The sequence below is a fragment of the Macaca fascicularis genome, chromosome 13 (genome assembly GCF_037993035.2).
Source record: "Macaca fascicularis isolate 582-1 chromosome 13, T2T-MFA8v1.1".
NCBI classification, from domain to species: Eukaryota; Metazoa; Chordata; class Mammalia; order Primates; family Cercopithecidae; genus Macaca; species Macaca fascicularis.
This window is the reverse complement of record NC_088387.1, coordinates 120,613,211-120,639,355: the sequence shown is the minus strand read 5'-3', so window position 1 is coordinate 120,639,355 and position 26,145 is coordinate 120,613,211. Positions and strand designations below refer to the sequence as shown.

The 26,145-nt window shown below is 50.7% G+C and overlaps 1 protein-coding gene across 1 annotated transcript in view; it reads left to right on the top strand.

The window, feature by feature from the left end:
• The window catches only part of TPO (thyroid peroxidase), a 112,428-nt gene that overhangs the window by 82,253 nt on the left and 4,030 nt on the right, over positions 1 to 26,145 (top strand). The window contains exons 13-14 of the mRNA XM_045369899.3: positions 815 to 946; positions 15,518 to 15,617. Of these exons, the coding sequence (XP_045225834.2) occupies positions 815 to 946; positions 15,518 to 15,617 (232 nt within the window). The remainder of the gene's footprint in view (positions 1 to 814; positions 947 to 15,517; positions 15,618 to 26,145) is intronic.

Sequence of the window (26,145 nt, the reverse complement as noted above, 5' to 3'; positions counted from 1 at the left end):
CGGCACCAGGACCCCAGGAGCGCAGACAGGTTGCTGCCCCCAGCCTGGCCCTCAGCAGAGACTGCACCCAGGCCAGCTCTGTTCCCTCCAGACAGAGCAGCTCCTGGAAGAGCACGTGTCCCAGCACTGACAGCACCTGTGCCATTCAGAGAACACACACTGGGCGTGTGGAGCAGACCTGTGACACACTCCTGCTTGTTTTCTAAAATTGGCCAGAAAAGGAACATTATTTGAACAAAATGTACAGCAGGTTATCTGGAAATAGAAGCCTAGGGGATGAGGTACTAGATGTAGGATTCGCGTGCAGGGAGAGCAGGAGGGGACGCACCATCCTCACTGGCGGTGGCAGGTGGCCCCAGTCCTTGCTCTCAGAGGACCTGGAGCATCTGGGCCAGCTGGGAGTCTCTGCTTGGGTGAAGCGGACCCTGCCCTACCCTCCCCCTGGCCCCTTCCTGCCCCTGTGTCCTGCACTTGGCCAAATTCCACATTCCCCTATCCCAGGCAGACCCTAATTTCCTCCAGGAAGGCTCCTGTGACTTGGGCCTGAGTGAACCCCAGTGTATGGACTCCCTGCAGGCTCAGAGCCCACGGCCAGCATGTGTCCGTCTTCTCCTCATCACCTTTTCAGATGTGCAGGGAGCAGGGGGCGGCCACACAACAGCAGAGGTGGTGCCTGGTTCCCCCTAGACCGGGTGGGGTGTCAGGCAAAGGGCTGACCTCCCCAGACAGAAGCATCTCCCAGAACGGGGGTCACACGGGAGAGAAGGGGGTGTGGCTGCTTCCTCTCACGTGTGTGGCCTTGTGTGTCTGGCAGATGTGAACGAGTGTGCAGACGGTGCCCACCCACCCTGCCACGCCTCTGCCAGGTGCAGAAACACCAAGGGCGGCTTCCAGTGCCTCTGTGCGGACCCCTACGAGTTAGGAGGCGATGGGAGAACCTGCGTAGGTGAGTCTGCTCCCCTCCCTCTCTGTCCATCTATTTGCAAGTTTTTGTAAAATGAAGAAAAGTGTGTTCAAGTTAGGCAACTGTCAATCACCATCTTGATTGGGAAGGGCAGAGATGAATAAGACACCAAGCCCAGGTGCCCGAGGGGCGTCCGCGCTGTGCTGGGGGCAGAGGATGCATTTCATATCTGCTGTCTGTGCAGAGACCCTCGGTGCACGCTGAGGCTGGGGGCGGCAGCCAGAACCCATTTCCAGACAAGGTCCACAGGTGCATACCCAACCTAGATCACCCCCAAGACACAAAACTTATGAAACAGGCAGCATTCAATACAGACCCATCCATCACCTCTCCTCCTCCTGGGCCCCCTCCAAACGCACCCGACTGCACCCTGACCAGGGCCAGCAGCACAGCTGCCTGCCTGTCGCCCACCCCCACCTCTGGATGTCCCCGCCCTGCATGGGGCCTGGGTGCTCAACATCCACCTCGGATGGCCTTGCCCAGTCCCCCAGCTCTGCCCTCAGATCAGGGACAGTGTCTTCCCCACCGCTGCCTCCAAGTCAGGCGCCAGATACGCCCAAACTTTGGACGAATTTACTCCCCTGAAAATTGTGGCTCTTAAGTAAGCATTATCTTTAATCTTCATTTTATACAAAAGGACACTAGTGATAAGAGGGCGAGATGCTGCCACTCACACAGCCACTCTGTAGCTGGCCAGGAATTTGTGTTAATAGTTGACTTCCAACTCTTATAGAAAGATAATTATTCACCAGACTCGCGTTACAGACAGAATTCCTTTGAGCTACTGTCATAGGGGAGTGAGGTCTCCAGAAAGAACCAAGTGCAAGGCCCAAATGCAGCAAAGGCAGCTGGGACGTCCAGCCAGGACAGAAAGACGTCAGTGCAAAACGCTTCATGACTCAACTTCATTAAGGGGATTCTGATAAGCTGGAATAATAGGATTCTTGCTGAAACTCAGCTCCTCAGGCGAAGGACACAAGGGCCAAGGTTAAGGCCAGTCAAGAAGCGAGTGAGTCTGAAAAAAGATGGCCAGAACGCAGCTGTGTGGGGCCTTCAGAGGCCGAGGATGCTCCTTCTGGTGCTCTGAAGCTACATCTGCCTGACAGGCGTGTCCTCCCTTCCTGTGTCAGACACATCCCCCTCCCGTGTCAGACACACCCCCCTCCCGTGTCAGACACACCCCCCTCCCGTGTCAGACACATCCCCCTCCCGTGTCAGACACACCCCCCTCCCGTGTCAGACACACCCCCCTCCCGTGTCAGACACACCCCCCTCCCGTGTCAGACACACCCCCCTCCCGTGTCAGACACACCCCCCTCCCGTGTCAGACACACCCCCCTCCCGTGTCGGGCACACCCCCCTCCCGTGTCGGGCACACCCCCCTCCCGTGTCGGGCACACCCCCCTCCCGTGTCGGGCACACCCCCCTCCCGTGTCGGGCACACCCCCCTCCCGTGTCGGGCACACCCCCCTCCTGTGTCGGGCACACCCCCCTCCTGTGTCGGGCACACCCCCCTCCTGTGTCGGGCACACCCCCCTCCTGTGTCGGGCACACCCCCCTCCTGTGTCGGACACACCCCCCTCCTGTGTCGGGCACACCCCCCTCCTGTGTCGGGCACACCCCCCTCCTGTGTCGGGCACACCCCCCTCCTGTGTCGGGCACACCCCCCTCCTGTGTCAGACACATCCCCCTCCTGTGTCAGACACACCCCCCTCCTGTGTCGGGCACATCCCCCTCCTGTGTCAGACACACCCCCCTCCTGTGCCAGACACATCCCCCTCCTGTGTCAGGCACACCCCACCCTCTTGTTTCAGACGTCCTCTCTCTGCACAGCATTCCCCCCTTATACTCATTGTTTTATCAGCCTTTGGTTTTATTCATGTTTTTTCTCCATATGAAATCATATCTTCTCTTCATTTCAAACCAGACCACTCTCAGTCATGGAAAACTAGAAACAGCAGCTCTTGCATTCAGGTTTTTAAATAAAATGTTTAAATCAACGGTTCAGATGTGAATTGCAAAGGTAGCCAGGTGGCGAAGCTGCCACGTTCACAGAGAGGAGCTCAGCTGCTTTCCGCATTGTTATTATAAACCCACGAAAGCCGATTCAGAACCCTGCTCAGGTGAAGCCGGTGGGACATTTACATCATGATTGCAGTTTTGCTGCACTGCAGCCCAGAAGCACTTGCTGTATTCTTGGTAATATCTCACTCCGTCAGATGGCTCCGTGGGGCCCCAGAAAACACTTCTACTGCTGTCCTCCAGCTGAAGCCACCGCCCTCCGTCCTCCCAGTGTTTTCTTCTGGACTCACCCACAGAAGGATGGAGAAAGGAGGCCCAGTGGAAGTCAGGAACAGCCCTGGGAGAGCACAGAGATGAATTTGTGCCTAAGAGGGCTCACCCACTACCTCTCTTCCTCTTCCCGGAGAGCACCCAGAGATGAAGTCGTGCCTAAGAGAACTTGCACACCACCTCTTGTCCTCCTGGGCCCCCTTTGAACACCTGCACCATGACTGGGGCCAGCAGCACATGAGCCTAAGACCATTTTGTGCACCAGGGCCCAGGTCTGAGAGATTAATATGCAGGTGCTCAGGGCTTCTTCTGTCTCCACGGTGACTTACAGACTTAGATTTAGATACAGGTGTGCATATAGATATTGATTATGGATATAGACAATTGTAGATATAGGTACAGATGCAGATATATAGATATAAATTCACCTATAGGTATAAAAGAATAGATTTAGATTTAGGTATAGGTATCCCTATATATGTTTAGATGTAGAAACACACATAGATTTCGGTGTCAATATAATTATGGAGGGAGCTCTGCTTTTGTTGTGTTTTGTTCCTAACGTTGCAATTAAGGGAACTGTATTGATTTCCTGGGGGTGCCATAGCAAAGCCCTGCAGACTGGGGGTGCCGTAGCAAAGCCCTGCAGACTGGGGGTGCCGTGGCAAAGCCCTGCAGACTGGGGGTGCCGTGGCAAAGCCCTGCAGACTGGGGGTGCCGTAGCAAAGCCCTGCAGACTGGGCACTTGAACAAGAGATTTATCTCTCAGCGAGTCCTGGAGGCTGGAATCCAAGATCAAGGTGAGAGCAGGGCTGGCTTCCCCTGAGGACTCACCCCTTGGCTGCCACACCACTTCTCCCCATGTCCTCCCAGGGCGGTCCCTCTGTGTGTCTGAGGCCTCATATCATAAGGATATGATATGACATAAGGATATGTCCCACCAGCTTCACCTGAGCAGGGTTCTGAATCGGCTTTCGTGGGTTTATAATAATAATGTGGAAAGCAGCTGAGCTCCTCTCTGTGAACGTGGCAGCTTCGCCACCTGGCTGCCTTGGGCCATGGCTCATAGTGACATCCCCATGTCGCTGCAATTACCCCCTCAAATGCTCCATCCCCAAATCAGCCACATTCTGAGGCCAGGGGCATTGGGGCTTCAGCATGAGAATCTGGGAGATCCAGTTCAGCCCACGACAGCACATGGCACACGGTGCCATCTTTTAATCTTCAGAATAAAACCTTAGAAGAAGTTCATACACAGGAGCATAAGCTAATTTCCAACATTTTGCTTCAAATGTCTCATTTTAGTTTTTTTCCTGAGAACAATTACAACATATATTTATCTGTTTCCTACATCTTAAGGACTCTTTTCTATAAACCTTGAAGTCAAATGTGTCTCTGGAGTTGAGACGTTCCCTCCCAGTGCTACCTCTTTGCTAAGGAATCCCCCTGCCTGGACGCCGTCCATCTGCCTCTCCAGGTCTTGCCCCCATCAAGGGCGTCCGAGAGAACCCCTGAGCCCAGCCCGGACCAGCGCCCATGCAGTGCCCGTGCTCAGGGCAGCTCTGAGCTCCGCACTGCCTTCTGGTTCTGTGCGGTGGATGTGATGATTGCATGGTGCTGTCCCTGCCCCGCTCTGCCCCTGCTGGGCTCCTGGCTGCCGAATGTGAAGTCAGGGTCCACCGCAGAACACTTGTCTTCCTGCTGAGCCCTGCAGCCCCTCAAGCAGCTGGCTGCCTCCAGGAGTCTCCTCTCCAACAGCTGCCCTGTGCCTCCCTGGCCTCCCTGGCAGGACCCAGGCCCTCTGGAGGCACTGGGCCGGGCCGCCGGTGGAGCCTGATGGGGAGCGATGGTGGACAGTGACCTTCTCTTTCTAAGGAAGAGACTGAGGGAGGGAAAGTGCCCCCAGAGCATCTCAGGAGCTGGGAGGTGAACAGCTGGGGATGCAAGCTTCCCCCACCAGTAGCACCCTTGTAATGACACTGCTGCCCCTGCAAAATCGTCCGCGGAAAATTAGGATGCTGGGCATGACCTTTCTGCATCCCTGATGCACAAGCCTAACTGTTGTTCCACGGAGGCCACATATGTCCCTGTTGAAAGGGCCCTGCTCCCATGCAAGCAGCCCTCAGTGCCTTCTCCGTACAGACAGCGCAGGCCAGCAGGACCCAGCACCATCCCTGGATGCACCAGCTCTGTCACTGCTGGACAGAACACCCCAAAAGGTTGATGGACGTGGCTGTCCCTCAGCTTTCAGAATGACAGCTTGAATCCCGAGCCTGCTTCCATGAGGAAGGGTGGACACCAGGAGAGAAGCAGAGGCCCCGGCTGGGTGGACATGCACTCAGGTGCTGAGGGCTCAGAGTGAACCAGGAGCAACAGCTGAGCCATGTTTACAGCCCCTCATACGAGCCCTGGCTGGAGGCCGGAGGTTCCAGAGAAGGTGGGCACCAGAGCCCGTGTCTGAGAGATTAATACACAGGTGCCATGGCTGCTGCTTCTGTCTTCACGGTGACTTACAGACACGGACGCCGAGTCCTGGGAAGATGAAGTGTAGCTGTGAGAGGAGCTCACGTTCCGCTGGCCCACGAGAGCTCTAGCCCCGGCCAGCCCGTGTGCTGGTTGTCATATTAGATGGACTCTCCAGAGGAACAGGAGCAATCAGAGATGCAGATGTGTGTACAGAAATCGTTCTAGATTAGACAGAGACATCCACAGAGACACAGTTTGCAGATGTGTGTACAGAAATCGTTCTAGATTAGACACATCCACAGAGACACAGTTTGCAGATGTGTGTACAGAGATCCTTCTAGATTAGACAGAGACATCCACAGAGACACAGTTTATAGATGTGTGTACAGAGATCGTTCTAGATTAGAGACATCCACAGAGACACAGTTTGCAGATGTGTGTACAGAGATCGTTCTAGATTAGACAGAGACATCCAGAGACACAGTTTGCAGATGTGTGTACAGAGATCGTTCTAGATTAGACACATCCACAGAGATACAGTTTGCAGATGTGTGTACAGAAATCGTTCTAGATTAGACACAGACATCCAGAGACACAGTTTGCAGATGTGTGTACAGAGATCGTTCTAGATTAGACACAGACATCCACAGAGACACAGTTTGTAGATGTGTGTACAGAAATCGTTCTAGATTAGACACATCCACAGAGACACAGTTTGCAGATGTGTGTACAGAGATCGTTCTAGATTAGACAGAGACATCCACAGACACACAGTTTGCAGATGTGTGTACAGAGATCGTTCTAGATTAGACACAGACATCCACAGACACACAGTTTGCAGATGTGTGTACAGAAATCGTTCTAGATTAGACAGACACATCCACAGAGACACAGTTTGCAGATGTGTGTACAGAAATCATTCTAGATTAGACAGAGACATCCACAGACACACAGTTTGCAGATGTGTGTACAGAGATCGTTCTAGATTAGACACAGACATCCAGAGACACAGTTTGCAGATGTGTGTACAGAGATCGTTCTAGATTAGACACATCCACAGAGACACAGTTTGCAGATGTGTGTACAGAGATCGTTCTAGATTAGACACATCCACAGAGACACAGTTTGCAGATGTGTGTACAGAGATCGTTCTAGATTAGACAGAGACATCCAGAGACACAGTTTGCAGATGTGTGTACAGAGATCGTTCTAGATTAGACACAGACATCCACAGAGACACAGTTTGTAGATGTGTGTACAGAAATCGTTCTAGATTAGACACATCCACAGAGACACAGTTTGCAGATGTGTGTACAGAGATCGTTCTAGATTAGACAGAGACATCCACAGACACACAGTTTGCAGATGTGTGTACAGAGATCGTTCTAGATTAGACACAGACATCCACAGACACACAGTTTGCAGATGTGTGTACAGAAATCGTTCTAGATTAGACAGACACATCCACAGAGACACAGTTTGCAGATGTGTGTACAGAAATCGTTCTAGATTAGACAGAGACATCCACAGACACACAGTTTGCAGATGTGTGTACAGAGATCGTTCTAGATTAGACACAGATATCCACAGAGACACAGTTTGCAGATGTGTGTACAGAGATCGTTCTAGACTAGACAGAGACATCCACAGAGACACAGTTTGTAGATGTGTGTACAGAGATCGTTCTAGATTAGACACAGACATCCAGAGACACAGTTTGCAGATGTGTGTACAGAGATCGTTCTAGATTAGACACATCCACAGAGACACAGTTTGCAGATGTGTGTACAGAGATCGTTCTAGATTAGACACATCCACAGAGACACAGTTTGCAGATGTGTGTACAGAGATCGTTCTAGATTAGACAGAGACATCCACAGAGACACAGTTTGTAGATGTGTGTACAGAGATCGTTCTAGATTAGACAGAGACATCCACAGAGACACAGTTTGTAGATGTGTGTACAGAGATCGTTCTAGATTAGACACAGACATCCACAGAGACACAGTTTGCAGATGTGTGTACAGAGATCGTTCTAGATTAGAGACATCCACAGAGACACAGTTTGTAGATGTGTGTACAGAAATCGTTCTACATTAGACACATCCACAGAGACACAGTTTGTAGATGTGTGTACAGAAATCGTTCTAGATTAGAGACATCCACAGAGACACAGTTTGCAGATGTGTGTACAGAGATCGTTCTAGATTAGACACAGACATCCACAGAGACACAGTTTGTAGATGTGTGTACAGAGATCGTTCTAGATTAGACAGAGACATCCACAGAGACACAGTTTGTAGATGTGTGTACAGAGATCGTTCTAGATTAGACAGAGACATCCACAGAGACACAGTTTGCAGATGTGTGTACAGAGATCGTTCTAGATTAGAGACATCCACAGAGACACAGTTTGTAGATGTGTGTACAGAAATCGTTCTAGATTAGACACAGACATCCAGAGACACAGTTTGTAGATGTGTGTACAGAGATCGTTCTAGATTAGACACAGACATCCAGAGACACAGTTTGCAGATGTGTGTACAGAAATCGTTCTAGATTAGACACAGACATCCACAGAGACACAGTTTGCAGATGTGTGTACAGAAATCGTTCTAGATTAGACACAGACATCCAGAGACACAGTTTGTAGATGTGTGTACAGAGATCGTTCTAGATTAGACAAAGACATCCACAGAGACACAGTTTGTAGATGTGTGTACAGAAATCGTTCTAGATTAGACACATCCACAGAGACACAGTTTGTAGATGTGTGTAGAGAAATCGTTCTAGATTAGACACATCCACAGAGACACAGTTTGCAGATGTGTGTACAGAGATCGTTCTAGATTAGACACAGACATCCACAGAGACACAGTTTGTAGATGTGTGTACAGAAATCGTTCTAGATTAGACACAGACATCCACAGAGACACAGTTTGCAGATGTGTGTACAGAAATCGTTCTAGATTAGACACAGACATCCAGAGACACAGTTTGTAGATGTGTGTACAGAGATCGTTCTAGATTAGACAGAGACATCCACAGAGACACAGTTTGCAGATGTGTGTACAGAAATCGTTCTAGATTAGACACAGACATCCACAGAGACACAGTTTGCAGATGTGTGTACAGAAATCGTTCTAGATTAGACAGAGACATCCAGAGACACAGTTTGTAGATGTGTGTACAGAAATCGTTCTAGATTAGACACAGACATCCACAGAGACACAGTTTGCAGATGTGTGTACAGAAATCGTTCTAGATTAGACAGAGACATCCAGAGACACAGTTTGTAGATGTGTGTACAGAAATCGTTCTAGATTAGACACAGACATCCACAGAGACACAGTTTGTAGATGTGTGTACAGAAATCGTTCTAGATTAGACAGAGACATCCACAGAGACACAGTTTGCAGATGTGTGTACAGAAATCGTTCTAGATTAGACAGAGACATCCAGAGACACAGTTTGTAGATGTGTGTACAGAAATTGTTCTAGATTAGACACAGACATCCACAGAGACACAGTTTGTAGATGTGTGTACAGAAATCGTTCTAGATTAGACACAGACATCCACAGAGACACAGTTTGTAGATGTGTGTACAGAGATCGTTCTAGATTAGACACAGGCATCCACAGAGACACAGTTTGTAGATGTGTGTACAGAAATCGTTCTAGATTAGACAGAGACATCCAGAGACACAGTTTGTAGATGTGTGTACAGAAATCGTTCTAGATTAGACACAGACATCCACAGAGACACAGTTTGTAGATGTGTGTACAGAAATCGTTCTAGATTAGACACAGGCATCCACAGAGACACAGTTTGCAGATGTGTGTACAGAAATCGTTCTAGATTAGACACAGACATCCAGAGACACAGTTTGCAGATGTGTGTACAGAGATCGTTCTAGATTAGACACAGACATCCAGAGACACAGTTTGCAGATGTGTGTACAGAAATCGTTCTAGATTAGACACAGACATCCACAGAGACACAGTTTGCAGATGTGTGTACAGAAATCGTTCTAGATTAGACAGAGACATCCAGAGACACAGTTTGTAGATGTGTGTACAGAAATCGTTCTAGATTAGACACAGACATCCACAGAGACACAGTTTGCAGATGTGTGTACAGAAATCGTTCTAGATTAGACAGAGACATCCAGAGACACAGTTTGTAGATGTGTGTACAGAAATCGTTCTAGATTAGACACAGACATCCACAGAGACACAGTTTGTAGATGTGTGTACAGAAATCGTTCTAGATTAGACACAGGCATCCACAGAGACACAGTTTGCAGATGTGTGTACAGAAATCGTTCTAGATTAGACACAGACATCCAGAGACACAGTTTGCAGATGTGTGTACAGAAATCGTTCTAGATTAGACACAGACATCCAGAGACACAGTTTGCAGATGTGTGTACAGAGATCGTTCTAGATTAGACACAGACATCCAGAGACACAGTTTGTAGATGTGTGTACAGAGATCGTTCTAGATTAGACACATCCACAGAGACACAGTTTGCAGATGTGTGTACAGAGATCGTTCTAGATTAGACACATCCACAGAGACACAGTTTGCAGATGTGTGTACAGAGATCGTTCTAGATTAGACACAGGCATCCACAGAGACACAGTTTGCAGATGTGTGTACAGAAATCGTTCTAGATTAGACACAGACATCCAGAGACACAGTTTGCAGATGTGTGTACAGAGATCGTTCTAGATTAGACACAGACATCCAGAGACACAGTTTGCAGATGTGTGTACAGAAATCGTTCTAGATTAGACACAGACATCCACAGAGACACAGTTTGCAGATGTGTGTACAGAAATCGTTCTAGATTAGACAGAGACATCCAGAGACACAGTTTGTAGATGTGTGTACAGAAATCGTTCTAGATTAGACACAGACATCCACAGAGACACAGTTTGCAGATGTGTGTACAGAAATCGTTCTAGATTAGACACAGACATCCAGAGACACAGTTTGTAGATGTGTGTACAGAAATCGTTCTAGATTAGACACAGACATCCACAGAGACACAGTTTGTAGATGTGTGTACAGAAATCGTTCTAGATTAGACACAGACATCCACAGAGACACAGTTTGCAGATGTGTGTACAGAAATCGTTCTAGATTAGACACAGACATCCAGAGACACAGTTTGCAGATGTGTGTACAGAGATCGTTCTAGATTAGACACAGACATCCAGAGACACAGTTTGCAGATGTGTGTACAGAAATCGTTCTAGATTAGACACAGACATCCACAGAGACACAGTTTGCAGATGTGTGTACAGAGATCGTTCTAGATTAGAGACAGACATCCAGAGACACAGTTTGTAGATGTGTGTACAGAAATCGTTCTAGATTAGACACAGACATCCACAGAGACACAGTTTGCAGATGTGTGTACAGAAATCGTTCTAGATTAGACAGAGACATCCAGAGACACAGTTTGTAGATGTGTGTACAGAAATCGTTCTAGATTAGACACAGACATCCACAGAGACACAGTTTGTAGATGTGTGTACAGAAATCGTTCTAGATTAGACACAGGCATCCACAGAGACACAGTTTGCAGATGTGTGTACAGAAATCGTTCTAGATTAGACACAGACATCCAGAGACACAGTTTGCAGATGTGTGTACAGAGATCGTTCTAGATTAGACACAGACATCCAGAGACACAGTTTGCAGATGTGTGTACAGAAATCGTTCTAGATTAGACACAGACATCCACAGAGACACAGTTTGCAGATGTGTGTACAGAAATCGTTCTAGATTAGACAGAGACATCCAGAGACACAGTTTGTAGATGTGTGTACAGAAATCGTTCTAGATTAGACACAGACATCCACAGAGACACAGTTTGCAGATGTGTGTACAGAAATCGTTCTAGATTAGGCAGAGACATCCAGAGACACAGTTTGTAGATGTGTGTACAGAAATCGTTCTAGATTAGACACAGACATCCACAGAGACACAGTTTGTAGATGTGTGTACAGAAATCGTTCTAGATTAGACACAGACATCCACAGAGACACAGTTTGCAGATGTGTGTACAGAAATCGTTCTAGATTAGACAGAGACATCCAGAGACACAGTTTGTAGATGTGTGTACAGAAATCGTTCTAGATTAGACACAGACATCCACAGAGACACAGTTTGTAGATGTGTGTACAGAAATCGTTCTAGATTAGAAACGTTCACAGAGACACAGTTTGCAGATGTCGTTGTATAGATTTAGATATAGATATCGATTTAAATATATATGGATATTGATTGAGATATACATACATGCATAGATTCACATAAATTAGACATACATATAGATAACAAAAATGTAGACATGGATATAGTTATACCAATTTAGATTTGGATATAGATATTGATTATGGATATAGATATAGTTTTAGACTTAGGTACAGATGCAGATATAAAAATATAAATTTACACATAGGTATAGAATAGATTCAGGTGTAGCTATCCCTATATAAGTTTGGATATAGGGCCGGGCGCGGTGGCTCAAGCCTGTAATCCCAGCACTTTGGGAGGCCAAGACGGGCGGATCACGAGGTCAGGAGATCGAGACCATCCTGGCTAACACGGTGAAACCCCGTCTCTACTAAAAAATACAAAAAACTAGCCGGGCGAGGTGGCGGCGCCTGTAGTCCCAGCTACTCGGGAGGCTGAGGCAGGAGAATGGCGGGAACCCGGGAGGTGGAGCTTGCAGTGAGCTGAGATCCGGCCACAGCACTCCAGCCTGGATGACAGAGCGAGACTCCGTCTCAACAACAACAACAACAACAACAACAACAACAAAAAAGTTTGGATATAGACACAGTATAGATTTGGTATAGATGTAAATACAGCGGTAGACACCCATACACAGACGCAGTTTTAGATGTGCATCTAGCTCTATGTATAGATATGTGAAAGCATCTCTATCCTGCAGAACTGGTCATGGAATTAGAGAGGCTGAGGAGTCCCAGGATCTGCTGTCTGCAAACTGGAGCCCCAGCGTTGCTGGCGGAGTAGTTCCAGTCTGAGGGCAGACGAAGCTGCCATGAGATGTCCCAGCTCAAGCAGCAAGTCAGGAAAAGAGAAGTGAAGTCCTTTTCCCTCCACTTCCTGCTCTACTGGGTCCCTGAAAGGATGGGACAGGGCCCACCCATGTTGGGGAGAGCCGTCTGCTTTTCTCAGACCACAGATTCCAGTACCGATCCCTTCCAGAACCTATCTCAAAAACACAGCAGGAATAATGTCTAATCTGGGCCCCTGTGCTCCAGTCAAGTGGACACATAAAATTAACCATCCCAGTCATTATTCTGACCTGAATGCTCCAAAATCCCAATGCCCTCTGTCTGCCCAGGGCCTGCCAAAACCCGATACCCTTTCTTTCCAAAGGCCCTGGAAGGCCTTCACCCAGCCTCAGGGAATCCCCCCTCGCCCAGCCCCACAAGAGGGGGCACCCACACCCACGCCCACAGCAGAGAACTCCAGGGCTCCCTGGAGTGGCACTGAAGAGGTCAGGAAGCCACTCTGGCAACAGCTGTGACCTTGGCGATGCCCCCGTAGGACATACAGGGGCTTCGGGGCCTGTCTCAGCCGGGAATCCCCCAGCAACACACAGCCTTAAATCTGGCTCCAGGCGCAGTTACTGGTTCTTGAAATTGCAAATGCCAAGAAAGAAAAGTTTGGAGCAAAGAATAAAGGAAAAGTTTCTGCTGTGCGGCATCTGGCCTTTCCTTGGCCCGGGCTCATTTCACTTTCGGGTAGACATGGAGCTGCTTACGTCCCTGCTGTGCGTCTGCCGTTTGCTGGTGTGAGGTGGGCTTCAATCAGATGCTCGCCATGGCCCAGCACGTGGCTCCTCCTCTTACTCAAGGCTCTGATGTCAGATGCTTGGCTTTGCCAGTTTTTGAGGTTCCACAGGTGGCCCCTGAAAACCTCTAGCCCAAGTTTCTCAGAACCAAATCCAGCAGGAAGGGTGAATCCCCCTCCCAGAAATGTCAAACATCAATTCCAGAACGAATTTCCATGGCTGCGCTGTCCTGACTGCCCTCACCTGGTCTGTGCTTACCTGGAATCCCCACCCAGGCCTCGATCGGCTCAGCTTTCCCCGCACAGCCAGCCCCAGCAGCACAGGCGGAGCCCCCACCTGTAGTAGCCATGGGGGTGAGAACATGAACCCAGCCTCTTTCCGGATGTGGGAGGAGCGGCGTCCCACGGCCAGCAAGCTGCTCTGCTCTCCACGGACTTTTAGCAGGAGGCCGGTGTGCTCAGGTTGCCCTGCAGACTCTCCTGCGTCTGTGAGAGGTGGCAGGAAGGAGATCCTGGAGGCGGGAGGATGGTTAGAGGAGCCCAGGAGGAAAAGTCATGAGGTGCAAAAGCTAAAAGGACAGGATCGTTTTGGAGAAACAGTCAGGATGTGCATTTAGGATTTATTCATTCATTCTTGTGTCCACCAAATACTTGCTGAGTGTCCAAGACTCATGCTAGGAAGACAGTCATGGACACTACCTGTGTCTGGGCTGGAAATGAGACATACCTGCAAATCATGCCCAGGCGCTAAGTGGCACAGGGAACTGCCGCCACCCACAGACGCATTCATCACTGACTTTAAAAAATCCAGTGTGAGAACTAGAACCAAACCAAGCACCCAATTCCCCCAGCCACTGCCTTCGTCTGGTGCCTGAACGCGTTCCCTTAGCCCCAGAGCCTTTCTTCAACCACACGTGATGATATTTATCCAGGGCGACCCATGTTTGTTTTAAAAAAAACACTGATTGGTAGTATTTAAGTTCTTATTTAAAAGTCAGTTTTCATTTCATCTTGGGTTTCTCCTTGGCCACCTCGAATGGGCACCTAAACAGAAAAGTCAGTAATAAAACTGTGGTCAAAGGAGGTCTGAGTTCAAAGCCGCACTGGCCCCAGACTGGTATCTCCTTGCAGAGAGCATAGAAGCCAAGGGCCGGACCCAGGAGCCCTTACTCAGTCCCTGGCTTTTTCAGACGAAGACACAGGTCCAGGTGGGAGGCACTTCCTCAGGCCCCTCACCAGATGCTCTGGGGCCGGCTCCCGGGCTGCCTCTCTCCTCTGTCCCGTCTTCAGGGCCTTCTGCACTTCTCTGTCTGATTCACACTGACCCTGTTCGGTTTATTTCTGGAATGGGCTGATGAAACCCAGCATGAGCTCCAAAATCTGCTGCCATCCCGTGCCCCTGTGCCCCCAGGGCTCCAGCTCTGCAAGGTGCAGACCACCTTCCCTCGACCACAGTTTCACCTCTAGGAGGCGTCTGGGAAAAATAAAATGCAGCCAAGGGCAAAACCTCATGGTGTTACACCACATCCCCTACAGACCACTTTGTCCTACTTTCCTGCCCCGGTCAAAGGCCCCACAGGGCTCCCTGGGTCCTGCGGTCCACTCAGAGGGCACTGAGAGTCCTCCCTGGTTTGGGCAGCGAGGTGTACTTTCTGTCCTGCAGGACAGCGTCCATGCCAAGCCCACAGTGAGGCTGCCATAGAGAGCGAGCCAGCTTCTCTGCCCTGTGTCCCCTGCTGGCTCTCCCCACGTCCCATTCGGCTCTGGACTTAACGGTCTATGGCTTTTCTGGGCAGATAAATGACCCTCCCTCCCTCCCTCCCTCCTTCTGTACATCGTGCTGTGGGGTGAAGGCAGCTGGCCCAGGACAGGGTGTGGCCCAGACTCAGGCAGGACAACGTGGCTTGCCCAGGCCCTGGAAGGTTCTTCTAACCAGGCCTCTTTCTGTGCCCCAGACTCCGGGAGGCTCCCTCGGGCGACTTGGGTCTCCATCTCACTGGCTGCTCTGCTGATTGGAGGCTTGGCAGGTCTCACCTCGACGGTGATTTGCAGGTGGTAAGTCCTTCATTTTTTGACTGTTACTTAGACACAACACAATCTCCTTTCCTCTGGACATGGTTGCAGTGAAGCTGCTTTATTTTCCTAAAGCTAACATAGGTTACTGGTATCTCAAAGGCATTGATCTCAGAGCTATTTTGTACAACGTCTTAGACTCTCCAGATCATTCTTTATGCTTTAAATAATGAAAGTGGAGTGATCATTTGTACACCTTAGGTGGTGTCAGGTATCTGTGGATGAAGATTCAGCAATATGGAATACTTTTCTAACATTAAGTGATTGCATTGAAGTAGTCTCTTGTTAGGAGTAAAGATTCTTCTAAAGGTTTCTCAGAGAAAAAAGGTCATCCATGAATGAAAAGTTTTATTCCTCAGTTTTATTTCCTCCCTTGAGGGCAGAAATTGAAAGTTGAACTTTCATGGTAAAAATGGCGCTGCTGTTGAAAGACTCAGACCCGAACCTGAGAGAACCTGAGAGTTCCTGCCCTGTGAGAGTGCTGTCTGCAGAAAGAACCCCTCAAGGCTGCCTCGGGTGGGGCAGCTGGTCCACGTCCCTAGCCCCGAGGAACCAGCTCTGCGCCTTGCTGCTGCCACTCACCTTGCTGCTCTTGAGAACCAAATTTCTTGAGCATCACTTCATTTTTAATGCATAATTGTTCATTTTATATAGAAAGTGTTAAAAATAACAGCAAACACTATAAAAAGTCATTGCAGCCCCAGGCTGGGCCCCCAGGGCCATGCCCAGAATACCTGCAAATAGAGGCCACAGTTACTAGGCCTCTGCTCTCCCTGAGTGCCAGGCTCAGCCCAACACAACCTGTGCACGCTCCTGCTATAGCCAGCCCTGCCCTCTGCCAGGATGACCCCTGCAGTCTCCTTTGCCTTCACCTTCACCCTCCACCCCGGCCTTCAGAGCTCCTCACTGGCCAAGCCCCCAGCACCACCCCATACCACACGCATGGATTATCCAAGCCTCCTGGCACCACCCCATACCACACATGTATGGATTATCCGAGCCCCCAAACATCACCCGACGCCACATGTCTATGGATTATCCACGACTTTCCCACCCTAAGGCCATCTTCCAGGCTGTTTCTCATCTTCCCAATAATAGAAACTCAACATTCTAGCAAACCTTCATTTTTCTAGCAACCTCTCGGTCCACTGAGGAACGTCTGTGCCTTGAACAGGAAACCTTTTTCTCACAGTTTTTGCACCTCTACAGGGACTGGTTTTTTAAAACTTGAAAGCTTAGCAACCAGAAGTTACCCAGATCACTGTCGTTTCCAAAGGGCCTTGTCAACAATCCACAGCAATGGCCTCTTTTCTGTTGTTTTTGTTTTCGTGGGCACTTGTAAGGGAAGCCCCTGTGCCTGCCATCTGCTCTGCATGCTGTTTCTCTGCTGCTGAGACGTGGTAGTAAAGCCAGTTCCCCGTTTCGGTTATTCTGCAAGGCCTCTGGCAACTACTGTGGTTGACCCAGACGCCCACGTTTGACACAAGAGCTTCTGATCCATCCGGCATACGACATTTCAGTGATGTATTTCTGAGTAGCGTCATAGCTTCTGTCAAAACTAACATACACCATAATTCAGACAACTGTGAGAAATTCCTTCCAGTAGAGAGGTGATAGTAACAGCTAAAGCCATGTGTTGGAGGCAAGGCTAAGTCATCCTTAGCCACTGTCTCCTCTGATTTTCTGATCAATCATCTGACTCAGGTGTTTGCCATGGCTTGAACTGTGCGTTGCCCAAAACATGTGTTTACACCCTGACCTTTAGGACCTCAGAATGTAACCTTATTTGGAACTAAGGTCTCTGCAAGTGTAATTGGTTACAATGAGATTGCCCTGGAGTACAGGGGACCCTAATTCAATATAGCTGGTGTTCCTCTAGAAAGAAGAGTTTGCACAGAGTCATGCCCGGCAGGCAAAGGCCGTCTCGATGGGAAGGCAGACATCAGGGTGGGGTTTCTCTAGGCTGGGGCCTGGGAAGATCGCCAGCAGTGACAGGAACTGGGAGGGAGGCCGGGGAGCCGCCTGCAGGCACCTCGACGTGGACTCCTGCCTCCAGAACTCTAGGTCATAAACTTCTGCTGTTTAAGCAGCCAGGTCCGTGGCCCTCCGTGACCGCGGCCAGGTCCGTGGCCCTCCGTGACCGTGGCCAGGTCTGTGGTCCTCAAGGTCCGTGGCCCTCCGTGACCGTGGCCAGGTCCGTGGCCCTCCGTGACCGCGGCCAGGTCTGTGGTCCTCAAGGTCCGTGGCCCTCCGTGACCGCGGCCAGGTCTGTGGTCCTCAAGGTCCGTGGCCCTCCGTGACCGCGGCCAGGTCCGTGGTCCTCTGTGACCGTGGCCAGGTCCGTGGTCCTCTGTGACTGCAGCCGCAGAAAACTAACAAAGTGCTGTGATTGTGTCCATTTTCCGTGTAGCATGAGGAGGTGGAGCAAGAGCCTGTTACTGGCTCAAAGCTGGTAAAGCCCAGAGCAGATCCTTGAACCCAAGGCCTGTCTGGTGCTGGAGGTCGTGCCACAGCTGCCCGGCTTCTCCTCGCAGAAAGATTATATCTCACATGCAGAGGCTGTTGTTTCAAATAATCATTACCAGTGAAGACTGAATAATCACCTACTCTCTCTACAAGACACTGTATTGATCTGTTTTGGGAAGAGACTACTTCAACGTTTAAATGGTGTCTCTAGTTTTAGATGGGGTGGTGGTAGGAAATATTCCCCATGTTTTATGAATCATTCGGTCTTTAAACCTTAAAAACTTTAATTACTAATAATTAAAACCCTCAGCTAACCATGAAATAGACTAAGCAATAAAAATTGAATAGGCTGTAAATAACTTCAAATTAGCTGATTATATAATTATAACTATTAAATGTGTAATTGTAACAAAAACTGATGTGACTATAATTTCCTGTTCATAAACAATTTTGTATTTGCAAACATCCCTATAGACATCTATCACATTATCATTATGATAAATATTAGTGTCTGTAGTCCACACTCATGAGAAAAATTGCAATTTTCCTTAAGATTGATAGCCATAGATTAAATGAATACCTTTCCAAGGAAACGTGGGAGATAAATATTTTTGGCTGTAGTTGATTTTAGACTCTGGAGTTCTAAAAATATGCTACCAAGCACCAATTTAGTTTGCAAAGTGCCACTTAGCTGAAAGATATGAAAAAGTGGATGTTAACATGCCAACACACGCTTAAGCACAGAGAACAGGGGCAGTTACAGAGTCAGAGACCATAACGGGAAGACCCCGGGGCTCCAGGGGAGGAACGTCCTGGACAAAAGCCACAGCACCCCCAGACCCGTGATTCGATGAGCTCAGAAGGTCAAGTCACTTATTCAGGAAATGTCTTCCCGTCACCTACCCTGAGACCCCCACGCTGCTCCCAGCAAACGGGCTCAATGCAATCCCAGCCTCGCCTCCCTCTGTGTCTCATTCTTCAGCTTTAAAAACATGGTCTTATTTCCAACTTAGGGCGTTATTGTGCGGTGAGGAGTAGGGAGGAGAACAGAGAGGGAAAGGGAGAAAGAGAGATGGAGACAGCGGAGAGAGACGTGGGAGGGGAGAGAACGCAGCACAGTGTGACACACGGAGGGAGTTCACTAGCAGGGTGTCTCCTAGTGAGACAAAGGTGTTTGCTTCTCTCCTCTCCTCCTCATTGTCTACCCACCCAGCTGTCTGGGGTCTAACACTGTACGTTTTGGTGTGGTTATTAACAACGTGACAAATTGCTAATATATTTTCACTGCAAATCTGTGATTCAAAGTTAACTCCAGCAAACCTATTCCTTCATCAACTTTCTTGACACCGCATTTAAAATACCTCCAAGGTATTATACATGTTTTATTGCGTTGAAATTGTTTTCACCAAGTTGAATTCTTTCTGTGCAAACTTCATTCACCAGATCCGTTCTTTGGCCTCCGTACGCTAAAAATTCATTCACCAGATCCGTTCTTTGGTCTCCGTACACTAAAAATTCATTCACCAGATCCGTTCTTTGGTCTCCGTACACTAAAAATTCATTCACCAGATCCGTTCTTTGGTCTCCGTCAGTTTTGCCAATTAGACCTTTCGCCATGGAGGCGTTTTCCTCTGTGGTACGATTTCTTCAGGCCCAGCTTTCATAGCTCAGCATTTTAAACTTAAATTTCATGAGGACTTTATCTGTCTGTTGATTCTTACTGTCCAGGGAAAATGTTAAACGTGCAGTTCCAGTCCTTCTCCATTTGCTCTTATTTTTAACAACTCTACTTTTCCACCATCACTTAGTTCTGTGGCTTCTGAAATAGTTTTTCAGGTTTTCTTTGTCTTTGGTAAACTGTGCCCTATATCTTTTTGCTGTTTTCAGTTGTATCTTGTATTGATATCCCTACTTACAGTGTGCATTATAAATTCAAAAAAGGTTGAATCATTTGCATTAATTTCCAGCAAATCCATGGGAAAGCCGCGAGGTCCTTCCCTAGCATACAGCCAGGTTTGTCCTCTCTCCAGGGTGTCTAACCCTTTGTGCCCTCTCGCACCTTCCCGCACTGTGAGCTGACACGGTGCTCTTTCTCTAGGCATGGCCCTGGGGGTTCCTGCCGTCTTTCCTCTCTTTATCATTAGATTCACAAGCATGCTGGATGGAGGCCAGCCAGGACTAGGCTGAGAGGCAGCCATAGGGCAGTGGGCAGCGGGATCCCTGTAAGCCGTGGGTGACCTGGTGCCCTCTTCCCCCAGGACCCTCCTCCCCAGGGACCCTCCTCCCCCAGGGCCCTCTTTCCCCAGACCCTTGGGACAGAGACAGCCTGGGTCTCTTGAGATGGCATCTGAGGTTTCTGGTCATCTCAACTGCATGTTGATGACAGGAATTGTCTTCAGGACTTCATTAGGGAAGTCTGAGGGAACTGGCCCTTTGCTGGGGGACAGACGTAGAGTGGCCGCCTGGGCTACACGGCACGGGGGATCCGAACCTGTTGTAGTGGAATCCCTCAGAGTCAATAAGGCATCTGTGAGGCACTCAGGGCCCAGAGGACCTGGGGAAGGACCTGTGCTCCTTAGAGACCCATGTCAGCCCTGGAAACGAGCAGGGGGGGCCGCTCCCAGGCTGGTCACATGTCAGCCCCAGCAATGACAGCCTCCTACCTCCCAGTCCCCCTGTGGCTTCAGCTGAATGCGTTATCCAGTTTCCAGCCCAGAACCCAAGCCTGGCCACCAGGCTCATCTGCTTTCTCTGGGCAGCTCCCAGCCCCTCCCTCTGTGGCTCCACTTTCTTCACCCACTTCTGAGCAAGTGTTGCTGGGAAATGTGCCTTCCTGCCTCTCCTGACCCCAGGCTGTCTACCCTACACCAACCCTGCCACCGTCCCCTCACAGTCTCTCGACCCCACACCGGCCCTGCCACCGTGCCCTCACAGTCTCTCAACCCCACACCGGCCCTGCCACCGTGCCCTCACAGTCTCTCTACCCCACACTGGCCCTGCCACCGTGCCCTCGCAGTCTCTCGACCCCACACCAGCTCTGCCACCGTCCCCTCACAGTCTCTCTACCCCACACTGGCCCTGCCACCGTGCCCTCGCAGTCTCTCTACCCCGCACCAACCCTGCCACCGTGCCCTCGCAGTCTCTCTACCCCGCACCAACCCTGCCACCGTGCCCTCGCATCTCTCTACCCCACACCAGCTGCCACCGTGCCCTCACAGTCTCTCGACCCCACACCAGCTCTGCCACCGTCCCCTCACAGTCTCTCTACCCCACACTGGCCCTGCCACCGTGCCCTCGCATCTCTCTACCCCACACCAGCTGCCACCGTGCCCTCACAGTCTCTCGACCCCACACCAACTCTGCCACCATGCCTTCGTGTCTCTCTGCCCCACACCAGCTCTGCCACCGTGCCCTCGCAGTCTCTCTACCCCACACCAACCCTGCCACCGTGCCCTCGCGTCTCTCTACCCCACACCAACCCTGCCACCGTGCCCTCGCAGTCTCTCTACCCCACACCGGCCCTGCCACCGTGCCCTCGCGTCTCTCTACCCCACACCAGCTCTGCCACCGTGCCCTCGCAGTCTCTCGACCCCACACCAGCTCTGCCACCGTGCCTTCGTGTCTCTCTGCCCCACACCAGCCCTGCCACCGTGCCCTCGCAGTCTCTCTGATCTGTCCCTGGATATGCCCAGCCGTTCCCACTTCTTGCCTTTTGTTCAAGCCTCAATCTTTCCATAGAATACCATCTCCTTATCATCTCAGCGCAGCCTTGCATGTTCAGGTCTGACACATCGCTAAGGCTCCACCCAAACACCACCCACTGTGTGCAACCTCCCCAAATCCCCCCACTGTCTGCAACCCCCTCAAATCCCCACTGTGTGCAACCCACACAAATTCCCGCACCGTGTGCAACCTCCTCAAATCCCCCCACTGTGTGCAACTTCCCCAAATTCCCCCCACTGTGTGCAACCCTCCCAAATCCCCCCACCGTGTGCAACCCCCCAAATCCCCCCACTGTGTGCAACCCCCTCAAATCCCCCACTGTGTGCAACCTCCCCAAATCCTCCACTGTGTGCAACCTCCTCAAATCCCCCCACTGTGTGCAACACACCCAAATCCCCCCACTGTGTGCAACCCCCTCAAATCCCCCACTGTGTGCAACCTCCCCAAATCCTCCACTGTGTGCAACCTCCCCAAATCCCCCCACTGTGTGCAACCCCCTCAAATCCCCCCACTGTGTGCAACACCCTCAAACACCCCACTGTGTGCAACCCACCCAAATCCCCCCACTGTGTGCAACACCCTCAAATCTCCCACTGTGTGCAACCCACCCAAATCCCCCCACTGTGTGCAACACCCTCAAATCCCCCACTGTGTGCAACCCACCCAAATCCCCCCACTGTGTGCAACCTCCCCAAATCCCCCCACTGTGTGCAACCTCCCCAAATCCTCCACTGTGTGCAACCTCCCCAAATCCCCCCACTGTGTGCAACCTCCCCAAATCCCCCCACTGTGTGCAACCTCCCCAAATCCCCCCACTGTGTGCAACCCCCTCAAATCCCCCCACTGTGTGCAACCTCCCCAGATCCCCCCACTGTGTGCAACACCCTCAAATCCCCCACTGTGTGCAACCCACCCAAATCCCCCCACTGTGTGCAACACCCTCAAATCCCCCACTGTGTGCAACCTCCCCAAATTCCCCCACTGTGTGCAACACACCCAAATCCCCCCACTGTGTGCAACACCCTCAAATCCCCCACTGTGTGCAACCCCCCCAAATCCTCCACTGTGTGCAACCCCCCCAAATCCCCCCACTGTGTGCAACCCCCTCAAATCCCCCCACTGTGTGCAGCACACCCAAATCCCCCCACTGTGTGCAACCTCCCGAAATCCCCCCACTGTGTGCAAGTTCCCGAAATCTCCCCACTGTGTGCAACCCCCTCAAATCCCCCACTGTGTGCAACCCCCTCAAATCCCCAACTGTGTGCAACCTCCCCAAATCCCCCCACTGTGTGCAACCTCCCCAAATTCCCCCACTGTGTGCAACACACCCAAATCCCCCCACGGTGTGCAACCTCCCCAAATCCCCCCACTATGTGCAATCCACCCAAATCCCCCCACTGTGTGCAACCCCCCCAAATCCCCCCACTGTGTGCAACACACCCAAATCCCCCCACTGTGTGCAACACACCCAAATCCCCCCACTGTGTGCAACCCCCTCAAATCCCCCACTGTGTGCAACGTCCCCAAATCCTCCACTGTGTGCAACCTCCCCAAATCCCCCCACGGTGTGCAACACCCTCAAATCCCCCACTGTGTGCAACCCACCCAAATCCCCCCACGGTGTGCAACACCCTCAAATCCCCCACTGTGTGCAACCCACCCAAATCCCCCCACTGTGTGCAACACCCTCAAATCCCCCACTGTGTGCAACCTCCCCAGATCCCCCCACTGTGTGCAACACCCTCAAATCCCCCACTGTGTGCAACCCACCCAAATCCCCCCACTGTGTGCAACACCCTCAAATCCCCCACTGTGTGCAACCTCCCCAAATCCCCCCACTGTGTGCAACACACCCAAATCCCCCCACTGTGTGCAACACCCTCAAATCCCCCACTGTGTGCAACCCCCCCAAATCCTCCACTGTGTGCAACCTCCTCAAATCCCCCCACTGTGTGCAACCCCCCCAAATCCCCCCACTGTGTGCAACCTCCCCAAATCCTCCACTCTGTGCAACCTCCTGAAATCCCCCCACTGTGTGCAATCCACCCAAATCCCCCCACTGTGTGCAACCCCCCAAATCCCCCCACTGTGTGCAACACACCCAAATCCCCCCACTGTGTGCAACCTCCCGAAATCCCCCCACTGTGTGCAAGTTCCCGAAATCCCCCCACTGTGTGCAACCCCCCCAAATCCCCCCACTGTGTGCAACCTCCCCAAATTCCCCCACTGTGTGCAACACACCCAAATCCCCCCACGGTGTGCAACCTCCCCAAATCCCCCCACTATGTGCAATCCACCCAAATCCCCCCACTGTGTGCAACCCTCCCAAATCCCCCCACTGTGTGCAACACACCCAAATCCCCCCACTGTGTGCAACACACCCAAATCCCCCCATTGTGTGCAACCCCCTCAAATCCCCCACTGTGTGCAACCTCCCCAAATCCTCCACGGTGTGCAACCTCCTAAATCCCCCCACTGTGTGGAACCCCCTAAATCCCCCCACTGTGTGCAACCCACCCAAATCTCACCACTGTGTGCAACCCCCTAAATCCCCCCACTGTGTGCAGCCTCCCCAAATCCCCCGTGTGCAACCCCCCAAATCCCCCCACTGTGTGCAACACACCCAAATCCCCCCACTTTGTGTAACCCCCCCAAATCCCCCCACTGTGTGCAACCCCCTCAAATCCCCCACTGTGTGCAACCTCCCCAAATCCTCCACGGTGTGCAACCTCCTAAATCCCCCCACTGTGTGGAACCCCCTAAATCCCCCCACTGTGTGCAACCCACCCAAATCTCACCACTGTGTGCAACCCCCTAAATCCCCCCACTGTGTGCAGCCTCCCCAAATCCCCCGTGTGCAACCCCCCAAATCCCCCCACTGTGTGCAACCCTCCCAAATCCCCCCACTGTGTGTAACCCCCCCAAATCCCCCCACTGTGTGTAACCCCCCAAATCCCCCCACTGTGTGCAACCTCCCCAAATCCCCCCACTGTGTGCAACCCCCTAAATCCCCCCACTGTGTGCAACCTCCTCAAGTCCCCTCGTGCAGGGAGTGGCTTCTTCACCCTGTGAATCTCTCCTCCCTCCTTTGCCCAGAAGCATCTTGTGATTAGTAAAGAGTGCAGTAAATATTTCTCATAAATATTTCTCATGTTAACAAGGTGCTCCGACCTGATACAAGGGAAAAATGGTTGAATTCAGAGGGATGGGCACACCCCATCCCTGTTTTTTTTTTTTGTTTTTTTGAGACGGAGTCTCACTATGTCTCCCAGACTGGAGTGCAGTGGCACGGTCTCGGCTCACTGAAACCTCCGCCTCCCGGGTTCACGCCATTCTCCTGCCTCAGCCTCCTGAGCAGCTGGGACTACAGGCGCCCACCACCACACCTGGCTAATTTTTTGTATTTTTAGTAGAGACGGGGTTTCACCATGTTAGCCAGGATGGTCTCAATCTCCTGACCTCGTGATCTGCCTGCCTCAGCCTCCCAAAGTGCTGGGATTACAGGCGTGAGCCACCACGCCCGGCCCTGTCCCTGTTTTTAAAGCATTTATGAAGAAGCTCGAATTCAAATGGTGAAATAGCCATATATGCAATTGTATAGAAAAGTCAGGATTATTTGACAAGGATTGTTTTCAATGCTTTTACACAATTCAGAACCTCAATGAATATAAAAAATAATTTAAAAAGACATAAGACCACTCTAGATTGAAATGAGCATAGTGCTTGTAAAACAATAGTGAACAGTGAATGCAAAATATTTTAACTTAAATTTCTATTATGCAGCAAATTCATAAAGTAGGGAAAGTCTTTTTCCAACATTTTCAAGACATTTTCTGTTAAGACATGGTCTTTCTTCAGGTGGCTTTTACTTGGGATATTGAGAGGTAAGATGGCGGAGTGGTGACAGTTCAGGTTGAGGAAGGCGAGGGCTGCCGTAACAAAGAACCACACGTTAGGTGGCTTAAAGCAACAGACATTGATTCTCTCACAGTTCTGGAGGCCAGAAGACCCAAGTCACGGTGTTGGCAGGGCTGTGCTCCCCCGAAGGCTGACAGGACGAATGCTGCCTTGCACACCCCGTCTTTGGTGCCCTGCTGGTGTCTGCTGGCACCACTTGGCCTACAGGCTCATCATGCCAACTTCTGCCTCTGTCTCTACCCCGCCTTCTCCCCTGTGTGTCTGTGTTCAAATGCCCCTCTTCTTATAAGGGCACCAGTCCTGCTGGATTCCAGTTTCCACCCTATCCCAGTATAGACTCACCCTAACTAATTGCATCTGAAAAAACCTTACTTCCAGACAAGGTCACATTCCCACGTTCTGG